The sequence below is a fragment of the Onychostoma macrolepis genome, chromosome 01 (genome assembly GCF_012432095.1).
Source record: "Onychostoma macrolepis isolate SWU-2019 chromosome 01, ASM1243209v1, whole genome shotgun sequence".
Classification (NCBI taxonomy): domain Eukaryota; kingdom Metazoa; phylum Chordata; class Actinopteri; order Cypriniformes; family Cyprinidae; genus Onychostoma; species Onychostoma macrolepis.
In genome coordinates this window covers 47,175,744-47,196,666 of record NC_081155.1, presented here as the reverse complement: position 1 = coordinate 47,196,666, position 20,923 = coordinate 47,175,744, and the positions used below count along the sequence as shown (strand labels likewise).

Sequence of the window (20,923 nt, the reverse complement as noted above, 5' to 3'; positions counted from 1 at the left end):
GCAAAGAAAAACCCAACAAGCGATACTCCAAACAGAGTACAAACCCAGTTCAGGAAAATCCAAACAAGAAACAAAACAAAACACGAGGAAAACTTTAGGGTGATAAACGATATGGCCAAAATTCATATCACGATATATTTCTTAATTTCAGTCGATACAATTCTGATATTGATATGAACAAACAGAGGAAGAGAGATCATCTCACAAACAATCATTAATGTGAAGAATCTGACACAAATATAATGTGAACTCAGACTCATCATGAGATATTGAGTATAAAGTGTTTTGTAGTGATTTGAATGATTGTGATTCTTGTATGTGAATGTTCCTGACCTCAATCTCTCCAGTTTACAGTCTGAATCCTTCAGTACGTCACATAAGTGATTCACTCCAGTGTTTCTTATTTGATTCCAGCTCAGGTTCAGTTCTCTCAGGTGTGATGGGTTTGATTTCAGAGCTGAAGTCAGGATCAGACTCTGTTTCTCTGTAATACTACATCCACACAGACTGAAGACAGAAAGAGAAAACACAATCAATCAGATCTGTGATGATCATCTTATTGAAGAGCTACAGCAAGTATTTAGATTCCAGTTAGGGTCACCACCTTCAGCGAGGTGGTACCCCCCTCCCCGCCCCCGCCCCCAAAAGAAAACAAAACAAAACAAGGACACCAATAATCAATGAGGAACTCATAGCTCAACAATAAACCATGAGAAAACATTCTCAAGTATGTAAACTTGCAACAGATTAATATTGTATTTTAATTTTGGATTATTTATAATTATTCATTATTATTAGTCTTTTTACAGTTCTGCAGCTGTTACCTGGATGGGATGAGGTTTTTGTTGTTGTTGTTTTTTATTCATTTGCTTAAATTAGAATTACATAATTATGTATTTATTAGTCCATTAATTTTATCTAAATAATTTAGCATTTTTTTAACTTTTAAAATGTCAAATTGTATGTGACATATACAATTATTTATTATGTATAGGCCTATATTAATGATTAATATAAATTATAAATTAATAAATAGGGTATAATATTAATTATAATCTATTAATTCATCTAATAATATCTAAAAATATAATTATGTCTACCAAGCTCTGATAATGTATGAAATATTATATTAACAGACTATTCAAATTTTAATAAAACAATAGGCCTATACCTTTAGAAGCACGGATGTGTCTGTCACTTTAAAGGTATGGTTCACCCAAAAATGAAAATTCTGTCATAATTTACCCAGGTTGCTCTACACCTGCATAAAGTTATTTCTTCTGTTGAACACAAAAGAAGATACTTTGAAGAATGTGGGTATCTTCTGGTCCTCAGTAACTTCCAGAGTAGAGAAAAAAAAAAGAGTCATTAGGGACCAGAAATTTTTTGCTTACCCACATTCTTCAAAGCACCTTCTTTTATGTTCAGAGAAATAAATTATTACAGGTTTGGAACAACTTGTGGGTTTGTAAACGATGGCAAAATTTTCATTTTTGGGTGAACTATCCCTTTAAGTCAGACAGTCCACTGTAAGCAAATTCTTCCCTGCAAACTGCGCGTTCATCATTAGTTACTGGACAGATCCATTCAAAACTTTCCCCATTCAGCCCTACATCTGGAGAGACTTGTGTTGAAACGGCGGACGTGAGCTCCTAAATGTTTTAAATCGCGCAGGTTTAGCGCATGCTGCGCTTGTGTGAAAGGGCTTTAACGGCGCGTGTTCTGGAAACACCGTAGCTATCAAAACCAGGGCCGCTGCTGGCCAAATGGGTGCCCTAAGCAGGATTGTATTGTTGTGCCCCCTCCCTCAAATATTATGGAAGTAAACAAAAATACCTACTATAGGGGTCAAAATAGAACCTTAATAAAATATAAAAGTAAATAAATTGTAATTAAATTGAATTATTTAAAATTACAATTCATCTATATGTCATCTATAGCAGTGGTAGTTTCCAATCACGATCCAGGAGGCCCCCCAAAACTTCAAAAGTTTTTCAAAAATTACCCCAAAAGTTTTCCGTCTCCTTAATCAAGAGAGCGTCGGAGAGAGGGAGAGAGAGCACACGACAGGCTGCACAAAATCCCTGTCCGTGTTGCCGCGGCCGTTCCCCTGCGTGCTTCAGCACTGATAAAAAGAGTAAAGTCCCTAAAAGAGCTTACACAAGTAGAGCTTGCGTCTTTTTAAAGATGACATTCTACTTGTGTGTTTCTGGGTGCGGTCGTTACCTGGCGCCGAGGGATGGTCACGAGCGTTGCATCGCGTGCCTGGGCTTAGCGCACGCTGAGGCAGCGTTTGTGGATGAGTCATGTACCCATTGTGGGAGGATGACCATCTCGGAGTTGCGGTCGAGACTCCAGTTCCTGCAAAGGGGCGGAGTCCCAGTGCCGCTGCCTCGTTCGATCCTCCTCAGAGGGTTGCTGCGAGCGGTGGCACTGGTGACCTGAGGATTACAGTGAGTGCGCTTCGGGAACCAACCCCTAGGAACCCTCATTCCTCCTGCACTCCGCAGCCAGTAGAGCTGTCGGGGAAGCGCGGTGGGCCATCTCAGAGGTGTGTACCATCCGTATCCTTCGGCGCTCCTCCCGATGACCAGATGTCGATAGCTGCATCGGAGGGTGAGTCAGACCTTTCTGGAGATGACGCGTCGGCGCAGTTGCCTCCTTCGGGTACGGTAGCTGTGCCCGATACAGATCCGGAAATGATGGCTATGCTTTCCCGGGCTGCCAACAGGGTCGGGCTCGTGTGGAATCCTCCACCGTGTCCCGAGCCCTCAAGGCTGGACGATTGGTTTCTCGGGTGGCACGAGCTGGTTCTCAGCCACCCCGGTTCCTTTCTTCCCGGAGGTGCATGAAGAGCTCACTGGTACGTGGAAGGCACCTTTTACTGCCCGAAACCGTGCCGGTGGGCCCTCCTCCCTCACCACCCTTGATGGCGGTGTGGCTAAAGGTTACACGCGCATCCCCCCTGTGGAGCGGGCCGTTGCTATGCAGCTGTGCCCTAACTCCACCTGGCAGGGGGAGCCGTCTCTCCCTTCCCGGGCCTGTAAGCACTCGTCGGACCTTGCCGGCAAGGCTTACCAGGCCTGTGGGGAAGCCGCTTCCGCCTTACACGCTATGGCGTTGTTGCAGGTCCATCAGGCCAAGGCACTGAAGGACCTGCACGAGGGTGGTCATGATCCGCAAGTTCTTCAGGAACTTCGTGCCGCGACGGACCTCGCGCTTCGGGCGACGAAGGTTACGGCGCGGTCAGTGGGTCGTGCGATGTCCACTTTGGTGGTCCAGGAACACCATCTCTGGCTGTGTCTGGCCGACATGAGGGATACCGACAAAGTCAGGTTCCTTAATTCCCCCGTGTCCCAGACAGGCCTCTTCGGCGACGCGGTCGAAAACTTCGCCCAGCAGTTCTCGGCTGTACAGAAGCAGTCTGAGGCAATCAGTCACATCCTGCCACGGCGGTCCGCTGTTGCATCCACCCCACCGCCGGCAGCAACAACACCGCCGCCGACCCCCTACGGCTGCCCCCGCTCCCGCGCCGCAGCAACAGCCTCCACCCAAGCGGCGTCGCGGAGCCAGTCGTAGGCGGGGTCCCCAGCCCATCCAGGCCCCCGCCAAGAGGGGCGGCAAAGCCAAGAGGAAGAGGCCCTAGGACAGGCGACCCGGAGATGGTTGGGACTGCTCTTCAGGAGGTGGTGACTGCACCGCTCCTTCCCCCGGAGGAGGGCCGGGTGGTAAATCCTTTGTTTCCTTTTCTTTCTGTTCCGCCGCTGGCCCAACGGTCAGCGGTACCCAAATTTTCAATAAAAGAACAGTTTCCATCATCTCCGGGTCCGAAGAGGGCTCGGAGAGTAGTGGGAGGAGTAAAACCTCTCCACTCTCATCCACCTCTTCTGTCGCCAGCGGACAGCAGCGCGCAGTTCGAGAAGGTCACCCAAGCCTCTCCTGCACCCCCTGTCCGACCGTGGAACCAGGTAAGTGTTGCGCAGCACACTCAGACCCTGCTACGGGCCGCCTCCCAAAGAGAGCCCCCCGAGCCGCGTCCCTGTGTTCCACCTCGCTGCCCCACTGCGGGTACGCCTACGGTCCCCTTGGTCCCGCTTTGCGCGGTCTCTGCGAGCCTGGTTAGCGCTCCCCAGTCCGTCTCGTTGGCTCATTCGGACAATCAGGCTCGGCTATGCGATTCAGTTCGCCCGGCGTCCCCCCAAGTTCAGAGGTGTCCACTTCACTTCAGTGAAAGCGGTCGATGCCCATGTCCATGAATCGGAGTCTTCACAAGCTACCATTCAAAATGCTAACGCAGAAACGCATTTTCGAGTGCATCCGTCCCCGAGATTGGTTTGCAGCGATCGACCTGAAGGACGCGTACTCGATACTTCCTCGACACAGGCCGTTTCTGCGCTTTGCGTTCGAGGGTCGAGCATATCAGTAAAAGGTCCTGCCCTTCAGGCTGGCCCTGTCTCCCCGCGTCTTCACGAAAGTCGTGGAGGGAGCCCTTGTTCCCATGAGAGAGCAGGGTGTTCGCATCCTCAACTATCTCGACGACTGGCTCATTCTTGCTCAGTCTCGGGAGCGGTTGTGCGAACACAGGGATTTGGTGCTTGGTCACCTCAGCCAGTTGGGCCTTCAGGTCAACTGGGAAAAGAGCAAACTCGCCCCAGTGCAGAGGATCTCTTTTCTCGGTATGGAGTTGGATTCGGTCGAGCAGTCAGCACGCCTCACAGAGGAACGTGCTCAGTCAGTGTTGAACACGCAGGACAGCGGTCCCACTGAAACTTTTTCAGAGGCTCCTGGGGCATATGGCAGCCGCAGCGGCAGTAACCCCGCTCGGTTTGCTTCATATGAGACCGCTTCAGCACTGGCTTCACGGCCGAGTCCCGAGATGGGCGTGGCAACGCGGCACGTACCGAGTGGCAATCACTCTGGAATGCCGCCAAGCCTTCAGCCCGTGGTCAGACCCCTTGTTTCTTCGGGCAGGAGTGCCCCTAGAGCAGGTGTCCCGGCATGCCGTGGTCTTCACGGATGCCTCTGCCACCGCCTGGGGTGCCACGTACAACGGGCATGCAGTGTCAGGGGTGTGGACAGGCCCCCAACTGCATTGGCATGTCAACTGCCTCGAGTTGCTAGCAGTACACCTTGCCCTGAGCCGCCTGAAGGGGCAGTTACAGGGCAAACATGTGCTGGTCCGGACGGACCAGCACATCGATTGCTTCAGTCTGTTGTGCTGCTGAGAGGTTTGTGTTTGTAGCTCCGTGTACCTTCGCTTTTTATTGAATCTCTACTTTACTTTCAATCCCTTTTGTCTAAAGTGATAATATATAACTTAATTCCCACCATATTTCTGGTGTTATCTTTCAAACTAATCTAACTAATTTGATCGTTCTCCTTTAAAAACCGCGAGTGCAGCTTGTTAGCCCGTTAGCTTGTCACTCGTGGTTCCATTTGCATTCTATTCGCGCCTATTATTATTTTATTTTTCCTTGCTCCGTTTTCATGAGCTCATCAAACAACAGTGGTAAGTGGTAAGTTGTTGGTATCATTCATCAATCACGGTGAGTAATGGCTTCTTCTCCTGCTATTGTTGTTTGCACTGTTTGCCACATGTATAGTTTATCTGTCTCTGTCAGCAGCGAGGATTCACATGTGATAAATGCAGGGAAATAGTTAGGCTGACAGAGAAGGTTTTAGAACTAGAGACACGCATCCAAACTTTAGTTGAGGATAGTAAGAATGTGAGGGCTGTAGATACTGCTTTGGATGCGACTAGCTCAAGGAGTCCTGTACATTGTTCGGTTTCGGTTGAGCCCGTGCAGCAGGGCAACTGGGTGACAGTGAGGCGGCATAGTCGCGGGTCAAAACACCACTCTTCCGTTCGATCAGAACATCAAACAGGTTCTCCCCACTCGGTGACGCACCCACCGAGAAACCTGATGAAAGTGCTCTAGTTATTGGCGATTCTATTGTACGGAACGTGAAAATAGAGACACCAGCCACCATAGTCCATTGTTTACCGGGAGCCAGAGCGCCTGACATCTTGGCAAATTTAAAAGTGCTGACTAATGCTAAACGAAATTCAGTAAGATTGTTATCCACGTCGGCGCTAATGATGTTCGACTTCGCCAGTCGGAGATCACCAAAAATAATGTTAAAGAGGTGTGTGAACTTGCAAGTACGATGTCAGACACTGTAATATGCTCTGGTCCGCTCCTGCTTACCGTGGTGATGAGATTCATAGCAGACTGTCGTCACTTAATGGCTGGATGTCTAAGTGGTGCCCGCAAAATAACATAGGCTTTATAGACAATTGGAAGAATTTTTGGGGCAGACCTGACCTGTTGAAAAGAGATGGTGTTCATCCCTCTTGGGGTGGTGCCGCTCTTCTCTCTAGAAATATGGCACATAGTCTTAGAGTTTGTACTTGACTAACTGGAGCCCAGGTCAGGAAGCAGACAGACTGGCTAAACCGATCGTCTGCTAGCCGCCTCACGCCACCAAAGTCAGTTAACTCTCAGCACATAGAAACTTTTTCACCTAGATATCACACTATAGAGACTGTGTCTGTTCCCCGAACTAGAAAATACAGAAAACATCCAAACCAAAGTAATAGTAACAATTTAATTGATGTTCAACAAATAAAAAACGATATAATACAGATAAACACATGATAAAGCTTGGCTTATTAAATATTAGATCCCTTTCTTCAAAAGCACTTTTTGTAAATGATATGTTCACTGACCATAAACTAGATGTGCTTTGTCTGACAGAAACCTGGCTAAAACAAGATGATTACATTACTTTAAACGAGTCTACACCCCAAGATTACTGTTACAAACATGAACCGCGTCCAAAAGGTAAAGGGGGAGGTGTTGCTACAATTTATAGAAATATTTTCAGTATCTCTCAGAGGTTGGGTTTCAAGTATAATTAGATTCAAGTAATGGTGCTTCATATAACGTTATCCAAAGAAACAAGTGTTAATGATAAATCCTGTGATGTTTGTACTGGCTACTGTATACAGGCCACCAGGGCACCATACAGACTTTATTAAAGAATTTTCTGATCTTCTATCAGAGTTAGTGCTGACTGCAGATAAAGTCCTAATCGTTGGTGATTTTAATATCCATGTTGATAATGACAGAGATTCGTTAGGATCAGCATTTATAGACATTCTAAACTCAATTGGTGTTAAACAACACGTGTCAGGACCTACTCATTGTCGAAATCATACTCTAGATTTAATACTGTCACATGGAATTGATGTCAGTGGCGTTGAAATTTTGCAGCAGAGCGATGATATCTCAGATCATTATCTAGTCTCCTGTATATTCCATATAGCTAAAGCTGTAAAGCCAACTTCTTGTTACAAATATGGTAGAACCATTACCTCTACCACAAAAGACTGCTTTATAAATAATCTTCCTGACTTATCTCAGTTCCTCAGCATATCCAATAGCTCAGAACAACTTGATGATGTAACAGGAACTATGGACTCTCTCTTTTCTAGCACTTTAGATGCGGTTGCTCCTTTACGCTTAAGGAAGATTAAGGATAAGAGTCCAACACCGTGGTATAATGAGCACACTCGCGCCTAAAGAGAGCAGCCCGGAAAATGGAGCGCAGCTGGAGGAAAACTAAATTAGAGGTATTTCGTTTAGCTTGGCGGAAAGTACCCTATCCTACAGAAAAGCATTAAAACTGCTAGATCTGATTACTTTTCGTCTCTTCTAGAAGAAAACAAACATAACCCCCGATATTTATTCAATACAGTAACTAAATTAACGAAAAATCAAGCATCAACAGGTGTTGGCATTTCCCAAGAGCATAGCAGTAATGACTTTATGAATTACTTCACTTCCAAGATCGATACTATCAGAGATAAAATTGTATCCTGCAGCCGTCAACTACAGTATCACATCAGATAGCGCACTATAGATCCCCTGAGGAACAATTCCACTCATTCTCTACTGTAGGAGAGGAAGAATTGTATAAACTTGTTAAATCATCTAAACCAACATCATGTATGTTAGACCCGATTCCATCTAAACTACTAAAAGAGCTGCTTCCAGAAGTCATAGATCCTCTTTTGGCTATTATTAATTCATCATTGTCATTAGGATATGTCCCCAAAACCTTCAAATTGGCTGTTATTAAGCCTCTCATTAAAAACCACAACTTGACCCCAAAGATCTAGTTAATTACAGACCCATCTCAAATCTCCCTTTTCTGTCAAAGATACTAGAAAGGTAGTATCCTCACAATTATATTCCTTCCTAGAGAAAATGATATCTGTGAGGAATTCCAGTCAGGATTTAGATCGTATCATAGTACTGAGACTGCTCTCATTAGAGTTACAAATGACCTGCTTCTATCATCTGATTGTGGTTGTATCTCTTTATTAGTTCTACTGGATCTTAGCGCTGCGTTCGACACTATCGACCACAACATTCTTTTGAATAGACTACAAAACTTTGTTGGCATTAGTGGAAGTGCCTTAGCATGGTTCAAATCGTACTTATCTGACCGCCATCAGTTCGTAGCAGTGAATGAAGAGGTATCATATCGATCACAAGTGCAGTATGGAGTACCTCAAGGCTCAGTACTAGGGCCGTTACTTTTCACGCTCTATATGTTACCCTTGGGAGATATTATCAGGAGACATGGTGTTAGCTTTCACTGTTATGCTGATGATACTCAGCTCTATATTTCTTCGCCCGGTGAAACACACCAAATTGAGAAACTAACGGAATGCATAGTCGATATAAAAAACTGGATGACGAGTAATTTTTACTGCTAAATTCTGAAAAACAGAGGTGTTAATTATCGGACCTAAAACCCCACATGTAACCTAGAACATTATCTAACACTTGACGGCTGCTCTGTCAATTCTTCTTCATCAGTCAGGAACCTAGGTGTGCTGTTCGATAGCAATCTGTCATTTGAAAGCCATGTTTCTAGCATCTGTAAAACTGCATTTTTCATCTCAAAAGCATATCTAAATTGCGACCAATGCTCTCAACGTCAAATGCAGAAATGTTAATTCATGCGTTTATGACCTCAAGGTTAGACTATTGTAATGCTTTATTGGGTGGTTGTTCTGCACGCTTGATCAACAAACTACAGTTGGTCCAAAATGCAGCAGCTAGAGTCCTTACTAGAACCAGGAAATATGACCATATTAGCCCGGTTCTGTCAACACTGCACTGGCTCCCTATCAAGCATCGGATAGATTTTAAAATCTTGTTAATTACTTATAAAGCCCTGAATGGTTTAGCTCCTCAGTACTTGAGCGAGCTCTTATCGCATTATAGTCCTCCACGTCCGCTGCGTTCTCAAAACTCTGGCCGCTTGATAATACCTAGAATATCAAAATCGACTGCGGGCGGCAGATCCTTTTCCTATTTAGCACCCAAACTCTGGAACAGTCTACCTAACACTGTTCGGGAGGCAGACACACTCTGTCAGTTTAAATCTAGATTAAAGACCCATCTCTTTAGCCTGGCTTACACATAACACATTAATACGCTTCTATTATTCAAATCCGTTAAAGGATTGTTAGGCTGCATTAATTAGATCAACCGGAACCGGGAACACTCCCCATAACACACGATGTACTCGTTACATCGTAAGTTGAATGGCATCTGCGCTAATGTTTGTCTGTTTTTTCCTAGTCTGTTTCTCGGTCCGTGTCCGATCAGATGGTGGGTCGGCGCCGAGGTGACGTCTGCGGCCCTGATCGCCGGGCGGAGACCAGGACGCCCGGATGACCCCAGAGATATATCCCCAGATATATCAACCAAAAATAACAAAATAACTAAAATATAATAAAATACCTAACTACATAATACTACTATTGTTAGAAATTGCAACAAAATTAAAATAGAAATAGAAACTTTTGAACTGCGGGTTTCGTCTGGTCAGAGGAGAACTGGCCCCGACTGAGCCTGGTTTCTCCCAAGGTTTTTCTCCATTATGTCTCAGAGGAGTTTTGGTTCCTTGCCGCTGTCGCCTCTGGCTTGCTCAGTTGGGGACACTTAATTTCTAGCGATTATCGCCGATTTGATTGCACAGATACTATTTAAACTAAACTGAGCTAGACAATGACATCTCTGAATTCAATAATGAAATGCCTTTAACTGAAAATTGAGTGTTTAATCTTATCATTATACATTACTGACACTCTATCCTCCAATTTGATACTGTTAAGTGCTTTGACACAATCTGTATTGTAAAAGCGCTATATAAATAAAGGTGACTTGACTTGACTTGACAACACTGCGACCGTTGCGTACATCAACCATCAAGGAGGTCTGCGCTCCCGTCGCATGTCGCAACTCGCCCGCCATCTCCTCCTCTGGAGTCAGAAGCATCTGAGGTCGCTTCGCGCCATTCATGTCCCTGGTGTGCTCAACCGTGCGGCCGACGAGCTCTCACGAGCTGCGCTGCCAGGAGAGTGGCGACTCCACCCCCAGGTGGTCCAGCTGATTTGGGGAGAGTTCGGCGTAGCTCAGGTAGACCTGTTTGCCTCGCCAGAAACCTCTCACTGCCAGTTGTTCTATTCCCTGTCCGGGGGGACACTCGGTACAGATGCACTGGCACACAGCTGGCCCCGGGGCCTTCGCAAATATGCGTTTCCCCCAGTGAGCCTACTTGCACAGACCTTGTGCAAAGTCAGGGAGGACGAGGAGCAGGTCCTGCTAGTTGCGCCCTATTGGCCCAACCGGACCTGGTTCCCGGAACTCACGCTCCTCGCGACAGCCCCTCCTTGGCGAATTCCTCTGAGGAAGGATCTGCTTTCTCAGAGACGGGGCACCCTTTGGCAACCGCGTCCAGACCTCTGGAAACTCCATGTCTGGTCCCTGGACGGGACGCGGAGGTTCTAGGTGACTTACCCCCTGAGGTACTTAACACCATCGCTTCGGCACGTGCACCGTCTACGAGACGTGCTTACGCCTTGAAGTGGAACCTGTTCGTCGAGTGGTGTGCTTCTCGCCGAGAAGACCCCCGAAGATGTTCGATCGGTGTCGTGCTTTCCTTCTTGCAGCAAGGGTTGGAGCGTAGGCTGTCTCTCTCCACCCTCAAAGTTCATGCTGCGGCTATTTCCGCATGCCACGACCCCATCGATGGTAAGTCTGTGGGTAAGCACGACCTGGTCGTCAGGTTCCTTAGGGGCGAGACGGTTAAATCCTCCTCGACCTCCTCCATACCCTCTTGGGACCTTGCTCTGGTGCTTGAGCACTCCAGATTGCTCCCTTCGAGCCTTTGCAGTCAGCAGACTTAAAGATTCTGTCTATGAAGACTTTGTTGCTGGTTGCATTGGCATCCATCAAGAGGGTAGGGGACCTGCAGGCATTTTCGGTCGACAATCGTGCCTAGAGTTCGGGCCGGTGGCGACCACGTGGTACTGAGACCCCGGCCTGGCTATGTGCCCAAGGTTCCTACCACTCCCTTCAGGGATCAGGTAGTGAGCCTGCAAGCGCTGCCCCGGAGGAGGCAGACCCAGCCCTGGCTTTGCTCTGTCCAGTTCGTGCCTTGCGACTGTACATAGACAGAACTCAAGCCTCAGGACCTCAGACCAGCTCTTTGTCTGTTACGGAGGCCAGCAGAAGGGAAAGGCGGTCTCAAGCAGAGGATGGCCCACTGGATAGTGGGCGCCATCGCCTTGGCTTACTAAGCACAAGGCGTGCCCTGCCCGCTTAGGTTGCATGCCCACTCACGAGAGGCGTGGCATCCTCCTGGGTGCTGGCTCGTGGCGCCTCGCTGACAGATATTTGTAGAGCTGCGGCTGGGCGACACCTAACACGCTCGCTAGGTTCTATAGCCTTCATGTCGAGCCGGTCTCCTCCCGTGTTCTCACCTCAGGTCAGAGGCACGGAGAGGTCCCGGCTTAGTGTCGGCTTGCTGCGTTACATACGCTTATTGCTCCAGAGAGTCCCTACAAGGCAGACCCTGTTGAGTCCTCCGATCACCCTTCGGCAGCCAGTTGTGGCGGATCGTCTGGCCTTTACTCCGTTGTATCCTTGAGAACCGGATTTAGGCTAGGTTCCGTATGTGTGACCCTACGGGGATCCCATATGGGGTATTCCACGGGTTGCTCCTAAACAAACCCGTGTCTTTCCCTCTGGGAGAACCCACCTCTCGTCAGGTTTGGAGTCACCCCAGTACTTCCATATGCAGTACAGCCCTACGGGGTTAGTCCATATGTACTTCTCCACATAACTCCTTCGGGGAAGGATGTGGCTTCCGCAGCGTTCCTTTCCAGTGAAAGGGTACGCTTTCCCAGTGTTATTCAAAAGTCTCACTGTATGGGTTTTGGGAACAGCAGTGATCGACACTCTCTGTGTTGGCCCTGTCCCACCGCCCCAGGCAAGGGGTACAGGTGGCTGGCTACAGAGCGCTGGAAGGGGCAGCTCCTGTGGCGCTTTGGTAGGGATTCCTATTCGTCGGTCAGTCCGACGTACGTCGAACGTGACCGACTGAATGGGAATGTCTCGGTTACATAGGTAACCCTCGTTCCCTGAAGGAGGGAACGGAGACGTACGTCCCGTCGCCACAGTCGCTGGACCCCGCTGATGCTGCCGCCTTACCTGTTCGGCTCCTCAGCGAAAACCTAAAGATGCAACGCACCTGCTGCTCATTATATACCCGCGCTGCGAGGTGAGCAGCAGCTGCATATGATTGCATGCCAATGTGCATTGGCTCGTTTTAGTTACACTCGAAGTAGTATGTCTCCGTTCCCTCCTTCAGGGAACGAGGGTTACCTATGTAACCGAGACGTTTGTTTTTATAACCACAAAAATATTATCTTAATACTTCTTTGTATATTATTGTATATTTGAAGTAACAAAACCATGGTTAATTTGCGGTTCCCATGGCTACAAAAACCATGATTTTTTTTTTATTATTATTCGTGTTAAAACCATGGCTAACTTTTGTAAGTGAACATGGAAACGCTGAGAGACGTGTTGGTGGTGGTGAAATTATTACCGACATTAAAACACGTTATTGACCTGACGTCAACACCCAAAAAAGTTTCACAGGATTTTGAATGAAGCCTAACTGAAAGTGACGCACGGGCTTCGTTTTCACCTTTTTTTTCCCTTCGCTTGGCGCTGGATTGCTGATGTCTTTTCACGGGCATAGTTATCCATCAATTATGATCATTTGCATTCAGCCGCAAACATGAGGTGTGAGTGGTCGCGGGAATGACGCTCACTCTTTTTCTTTTTTTTTTGAGCAACTGGGATGGTGCCAGGGGGCCAAGATGGCGGCGATGCAGGTGGACGCGTAGGCGTGGGCTGCTAAGGTGATGAGGTGATAACATATCTGGCACAACTTTTTTTCTCACTTAATTAGCACAGAGGACTCTTTTACAGCACAGACTTTTTCGGTATTTGATTATATGGGTAAATCTAAGAAGAGGGGAAAGCAATCTTTAAAAACATCGGCACTCTGTGTCTCTGGCGCGAACAAAAGTGAATGTGCAGAACTCAGTAACGTTACTGCTAACATCACAGCGATGGATTCAGTAAAGGAGAATGAAACACCAATGTGGTATGATTCAATTCAAAACTTTGAATCAGAGGCTGTTATCCCCCTTCCTGATACACCTCAGAAACCGCTGGCCAAAAAAACGAAGCGACAAGAGGAAAGAGATCCAGAAGAAAGCGACAGAAACGCGAGTATACTGACGGCTATACGAGAACTTTCTGCTAAACATGATGAATCTTTTAAAAAGATTGCTACAATTGAAATGACAACCGAAGCTACATCTAAGCTGCTTGAAAATCTCTCCACGACGGTTCACCAACTTGTACTGGATGTCGGACAACACAAAGAAGCCTTGAAAAGCATTGATGGAGAGATACAGAGTTTGAAAGAAGAAAATAAGTCCCTGAAATCCGGGCTGTATGAATGCAGACGTTATAGCTGGAGATGGCTGCTGAAGTTGCATGGAGTAAGAGAAAAAGAAGGGGAGGACATCAGGATGGTTGCGATTGACATCTGTGGAATAGTCGCTCCAGGTATTCGCGATGGACTAAACCAAGGCGTGGACATAGCTCATCGTCTGGGACCGGCAAGGGCAAGGCAACATTTATGGGTATAATTCTCACCACTCTAATAAAGTGCTTTTCTCTCATATCACTGTTAAAATTAAAGAACTGCTTTTGGACTATAGAGGTTCTCATATAATTTTAGGTGGTGACTTCAATGAGTGCATGGATGATGTTTTAGATCGATTTCCCCCTAAACCCTGCAGTGTTGCTTTAAGAAATGACGTAATTTTATCATTGCGCTCTGATCTCTCTTTGGTTGATGCCTGGCGGTTTTACAACCAAGATTCACAGGAATATACTTGGTCTAATAAAAATTTATCCTTTAGATCTAGAATAGATTGTTTTCTTATATCCTCTTCAGTTCTTCACCTTGTCAAGGACATTTCACACTCTTTTGCTCCTTTGTCAGACCATAAGCAAATTTTAATAAATCTTGGTGGTTTGCAACCTATTTCTAAAATGCGGGGTTACTGGAAATTTAATAATGCTCTATTGAAGGATACTAAATTTAACGATAGCATAATTAATCTTGTGAAAGAATTATTTACTAATGTGCATAATGGCTATAAAGAAAAATGGGAATACTTTAAATATAAATCCAGATTTATTGCTATTAAAAGATGTAAAGAACTGAAAGCCTCTAGACTTCAAGCTGAATCTAATTTGCTATGTCGGTTAAATGATTTATCATCAAAAGAGAATGTTTCAGAAGAAGAAAAATTAGAGTTGGATAAGATTAATTTTCAAATTAATGAACTTTATTTAGAGTTAGCCAAAGGGGCATTCATTAGATCCAGAGCCAAATGGCTGGAAGAAGGTGAAAGGAACTCTATTTCTTTGCGCTTGAAAAGAGAAATGGAAAGAGAAAATCTCTCTCAGCTCTTAATATCGATGGAGCAGTTTGTAAAGATCTAGTTCAGATTTCTAATTTCGTTACAAATTTTTATAGTAACCTTTACTCTTCTAAATTTGATATTAATAGTTGTGATAGCTTTCTTGATAAAATACAGGGTTGTATCCCTGCTATTGATGAGGATTATAAATCATATTGTGAGTCGGAGCTAAAATGTGAAGAAGTATGGAAGGCACTTCAATTGATGAAAAAAGGAAAATCTCCGGGCATCGACGGCCTTTCTGTTGAATTTTACACTCATTTTTGGGATACTTTAAAAAGCCCTTTAGTAAAAATGTTTAAAGAATGCATCATTCAAAGAGAGATGACAGTGACCATGAAACAAGGGATAATTTCTCTTATCCCTAAAGCTAACAAAGATATTCTTTCAATTGATAATTGGCGCCCCATTACGCTCTTAACTGTAGATTATAAAATCCTGGCTTTGGTGTATGCCAATAGATTAAAAACAAATCTTGATTCTATTATTTCTGAAACTCAATCTGGTTTTTTAAAGGGCCGCCATATATCCAATAATATAAGATTAGTTTTGGATTTGCTTGATTATGCTGATTCTGTGCACTCAAATAGTCTTATTCTTTTTCTTGATTTTTACAAAGCCTTTGATACGATTGAGCACCAGTTTCTTTTAAAATCTCTAAAGTTGTTTGGATTTGGGGATGCCTTTGTTGACACTATTGCTATGTTTTATAATGGAATCAATAGTTCTGTTGTCATACATTTTAATACCTCTAATAGATTTGATATACTGTGTGGTGTTAGGCAGGGCTGCCCAATTTCTCCTTTTTTATTTTTATTAGTTACAGAGCTATTATCCCTATGTATTGTTCAAAATCAAGAATTAAAAGGAATTTCTGTTTTAGGGAGGAAATTAAGATTTCACAATTGGCGGACGACACCACATTGTTTCTAAAGGATGAATCGCAAGTGTCAAAGGCTCTAGACTTAATATACAATTTTTCTTGTGCTTCTGGTCTAAAATTGAATATCTCAAAATGTGAGATATTGCCTGTTCATGATTTGAATAATAACTCCATAGAAAATATTCCTATTAAATCCACGGTTAAATATTTAGGCATTTATATCACCAAAAATCTTCTGGCAAGACAGCACTTGAACTTTTCGTCCAGGATTGTCAAATCTAAAAACATTCTTAATTCCTGGCTACAACGGCACCTATCTTTATATGGAAGAGTGCTATTGTCCAAGGCTGAGGGTCTTTCTCATTTTGTATATCCATCTCTATCTTTATTTGTTGAGAATAAATTGGCCAAAGAAATTAACAGTATTTTCTTAAAATTTGTTTGGAGAAATAAACCTCATAAATTAAAAAAGGAAGTGCTTTCTAATAGTAGAGCAGATGGGGTATTGATTTTTAGATTTTTCTGACACAGTAAATATTTTTACAATTAATTGGCTTAAAAGATGTCTAGCTAATCCTAAATCCATTTGGTATTTTATCCCCAACCATATTTTTGATAAAATTTGTAGCCTTTCCTTCATTTTGAAATGTAACTATCTACCTTCTAAGCTACCTATAGCTTTGTCCAAATTTCATCAGCAGTGTCTCCTTGCTTGGAAGCTTTGCTATGTTCACAGTTTTTCACCCCATAGAACATGTTTATGGAATAACAAGGATATTACCATCAGAAATAAATCATTATTTTTCCCCAGGTGGTTTCAAAATAATATTAATTGTATCCTTTGCTTATTTGATGACTCGAAATATTCTCTCTTATGAGCAATTTATGAGATACCATAGTTTCCGACTCCTCCAAAAGAATTTAATAAAGTGGTTAAAGCAATTTCACCTGGATTACTTCACCTTGTTAACAGTCACTCTTTATTTAATCCAAGGAGTTCAGGTGTTACTCAATCTACTTTGCTGTTGGAAGGTGTTGATCTGTTAGATAAGAAATGTAATAATAGGCATGTGCGCCAAATTTTTCAGTTTAAAAGGAAAATTTCTTCAAGAGGAAAGTTCTACTGGAGGTCCTTGGTTGATGATATAGACTGGAAAAGATCCTGGCTTTTACCTGGGAAATATTGTATTTCTAATAAGGCAAAGGAAACACATTTTAAAATTTTACATAAAATATATCCTGTTAATTTTAATATTTCTAAGTATTTGGACATTGACAGCTCATGTTCTTTTTGCAAACAAGCAGAGGAGACATTAGTACATCTGTTTTTTGAATGCCCTATATCCAAGCAATTTTGGTCTGACCTAGGTTCTCATATATTTGATTCTGCCGATGTTTTACATTCTTATAGGTTAAAAGACATTATTTTTTATTATGATAATACTAAAAATAAACCCCTGGAACATACTGTTAATTTTTTCCTTTTATATGGTAAATTTTTCATTCACAAACAAAAATTTGCAAATAGTTATCCATCCTATCCCCTTTTTAAAATTGAATTAAACTCACTTCTAAAATCTCTTCATCTTATAAAAAATAAAAAAACCCTAAGATTTCTGAAATATTATACAGAGGTATGTAAAGAAAATCCTTGTATTTAGATGCTTTCCTTATGTACATTTGTTTGTATATCTTTGCAATGTCATTGTAATGTCATTCACATCTGATGGTTTTATTTCTTTTCTTGTTTCTTTTTTTTCTTTTTCTTTTTTTTGTAACAATTTTTATTTTATTAAAGTGTATGTGTGTGTGTGTTTGTCATTTATGTTTAATTTATAACTATTGGTCATTATTTTTTGGATTTGTATGTGATCCCTTGACTATGTTCTTCTTGTACTGTCTGTTCAAGCATTAATAAAAAAAAAAAACACTGGGATGGTGCCCCCCCGGGAGTTGGTGCCCTACGCAAACTGCGTACTCTGCGTATAGGGAGCGGCGGTACTGATCAAAACTAAGACGCCAAAACGCAATTGTGCGCAAATGAGCTTCCCTGATACTTCTTATGAAATTGATTTCATTATAATTGCTATTAGTATTATAAACAGTGCACAATACTTATTTATTGATTCAACTATGTGTTGGCTTTTGTAAAATATGGGACAAATCGCGTCCTGTATTGATTTGAAACAGGACGCATCATTTTACCTTTAAATACAGGACGATTCCATATTTTAAGAGACGGGTGGCAACCCTATTTCCAGTAGTCTGTCTGTCTGTGAATCACACTAGTTATGTTTGCTGGAAGCTACTGTTTAGTTTTTCACTTTTTAAACTATTTATTTAATGTTTCTATTCTTTATTGTCTGTTGAAAAGGCAGATTTCTGCATGTACACAATCAGTTCATTGCATCAAATGCTGGAGATTAAAACAATTACTAACTAGATAAAAAACATACAAAATGTGACCAATAGAGTAAAAGCAGTGCAGCTATAAACAATATAACTTCAGACCTGTTGTCTTAAAATAAACAAACTTTAACTGTACTTCAGTTTCTGCAGCTTGCATTGTGTGTTCATCAGTAGATCACTGAGGCTTTTCACTCCAGAGTCTCCGAGATTATTCCTGCTCAGGTCCAGTTCTCTCAGGTGTGATGGGTTTGATTTCAGAGCTGAAGTCAGGATCAGACTCTGTTTCTCTGTAATACTGCATCCCCACAGACTGAAGACAGAAAGAGAAAACACAATACTTCAGATATATGGCAAATAAACGTATTAGCAGCTATACAAAGGTTACAAAGGTTGAAAATCATTAACTCACTCATTAAGATGTGATCTATTCATCCAAGTTAGTTTACACATTCATTTCACATCACTTTTTGCTCTCTGTGTTAAATGTGTTTATGTCTGTTGTTCTCACACACTGCTGACTCGTTAACACTTTACAATAAGATTTCATTTGTTAACATTTACTACATTAGTTAACATGAACCAATGATGAACAATACTAGTACAGCAATTAATAACCTTAATGTCACTTTCAACATTTACTAATACAGTTTTAAATTCAAAGGTTTTTTGTTAACATCAGATAATCCAGATTAACCCAAAAGAGGGCAAAACCATAAAGAGAAATCAGAAAATTCTGCTGAACAATAAGTATAATGGCTACTTATGAAAATAGACTACTGTATCATAATTAATACACAAAATTCTAGGGCCTATAAATAATCAATATGACCAAAATCTTGCTGAAAAATTAAACAATATATTTCATGCCTTCTGTCCTCTGATTGATCATTCATACTTTAAACAGGTAAAGTCTTTTTTTATTTTTTATTATTATTTCTACAAGTTACTGTATAAGCTGCACCAAAATTAGACATTTTATATTTTATGAAAGACAAACATTAAATTGAAAGCAGTTATGAATAGTTATGTTTGTCAGCAATCAGTAAACATGATCACATTCAGCAGACATATATTCAAACAGATCAATATATGCACATTTATCTTTAATCTACACAGAACTGAGCTGTTAATGTTAGGAAAGTGTGTTTATAGCGCTGCTGTTTTTACAATCTATCACTTGTTTGAATGAGTTTCTAAACTCTAGAAGAAAATCATGTTTCTTTCTCTACAGTAACTGTAAATAATTATTGACTCGTGATCAAACTGACTTACTCAACTGTTTAAAGCTTGATGTCGCTCTGTAATTGGCTGTTTAATTTTAATATTTCACATTATAGCGGCTCTTTGTGATGCTGAAGGAAAAACTGCTCTGACTCAAACAAGGAGATATTATTATCAGCTACAGTAACATTACTATTAGAAGTAATGAAACATTGTAAATAAACTATCAATACTCACTGGAGTGTGTTGAGTGTACAGTGTTTATGCTGCATTAGAGCAGCGATCTGATTCACTCGTGTGTCTCCTAGCTCACGTTTACTCAGATCCAGCTCTCTCAGGAGTAACGGGTTTTTACCCACAATTCCTCTCACATACTGACAGCCTTCATCTGCAGCAGAACCCAAAAACCTGCAGAAGACAAGATGAAGCACGATTCAATTCAGTTAAAACACTTTATTATTCTGAAAACAAGCTCTAGTTATTTACATTCAAATACAGAAATAAACAAACCAATACTTGAAAACAGAGTCTAATAATCAGAGTTATTTGAAAGAAACTGAAGCAAACTTCCACAGAACAGAAGAGCAAAAGCTCACTAGATGATGATGTTCATTATGAATACAGAGAGTGAAATGAAAGAATGAAGATCTCTCTGGCTTTGAGCAGGAAGAAACGTCAGCACAGAGAAAACTGCTTGAGAAACTGAATGTTTGTGATCATCTGGAGACTCACAGACCTGCTGTAGAGAAACTGTGTGAATCTGAGCTTGATGGAGATTAAACTACAGTGTGTTCAGAAACATTCAAACGAGTCGACTAAAACCAGAAGTGTCCATAAAAACAAAACCGTGCATGTTAATTATGAAGGTATATCATACTCCAGAATAGCAGCACAACTAAACTGTTGACAGTCATCATCAGAACCAGCAGCATCTGATCCGATCATTCTGATCCAACAAACTGTCCAGATTATTGCTCAAATATATTAACCTGCACATCATTTATTTATATAGTGATATTTGAACACGTCTCACCTCAGTGTCTTCAGCTGATAGTCTGGATCCTGTAGTAAATCATCGAGCTGCTTCACTCCTGATTGTCCAGGATCATTTCCAGTGAGATCCAGCTCTATCAGGTGTGAAGGGTTTGATCTCAGAGCTGAAGACAGAGCTTTATAACCTTCTTCAGTGATACTGCAGTCTGAGAGCCTAGAACAGGAATGAACATATAACATTCAGATGATTCATCACTTATTCTACAAATCACCTGAAATATTTAAAACTATATAAAAGTTTTTCCTTATACAAATAAACTAAAATTTTCAAAGCAAAAACTGAAAACTGAATACGGAGTCAAACAAAAAAGAGAATTTAAATCGTTAGACATCGATTCACTTTACTATCTCCAGCTTACAGTCGTTCTCAAGCTTTAACCCTCTGATGCTCCTCATTTGTGAGTCTCACTCGTGAT

General features: G+C 42.5%; 1 protein-coding gene across 7 annotated transcripts in view; it reads right to left on the bottom strand.

The window, feature by feature from the left end:
- Window positions 1-20,923, bottom strand: part of LOC131532981 (NACHT, LRR and PYD domains-containing protein 3-like) — an 82,915-nt gene that overhangs the window by 39,313 nt on the left and 22,679 nt on the right. For 6 of the 7 annotated variants that reach the window (XR_009269061.1, XR_009269053.1, XM_058765121.1 and 3 more), the window contains 4 exons: window positions 20,488-20,661; window positions 19,692-19,862; window positions 18,370-18,543; window positions 334-507 (listed from right to left, as the gene is read on the bottom strand). Coding sequence is in view for 5 of the 7 variants with exons in the window: in XM_058765121.1 (XP_058621104.1) it covers window positions 334-507; window positions 18,370-18,543; window positions 19,692-19,862; window positions 20,488-20,661 (693 nt within the window). In the remaining 2 variants the exon portion in view is untranslated. The remainder of the gene's footprint in view (window positions 1-333; window positions 508-18,369; window positions 18,544-19,691; window positions 19,863-20,487; window positions 20,662-20,923) is intronic. The other variant, XM_058765355.1, reaches the window with a different exon arrangement.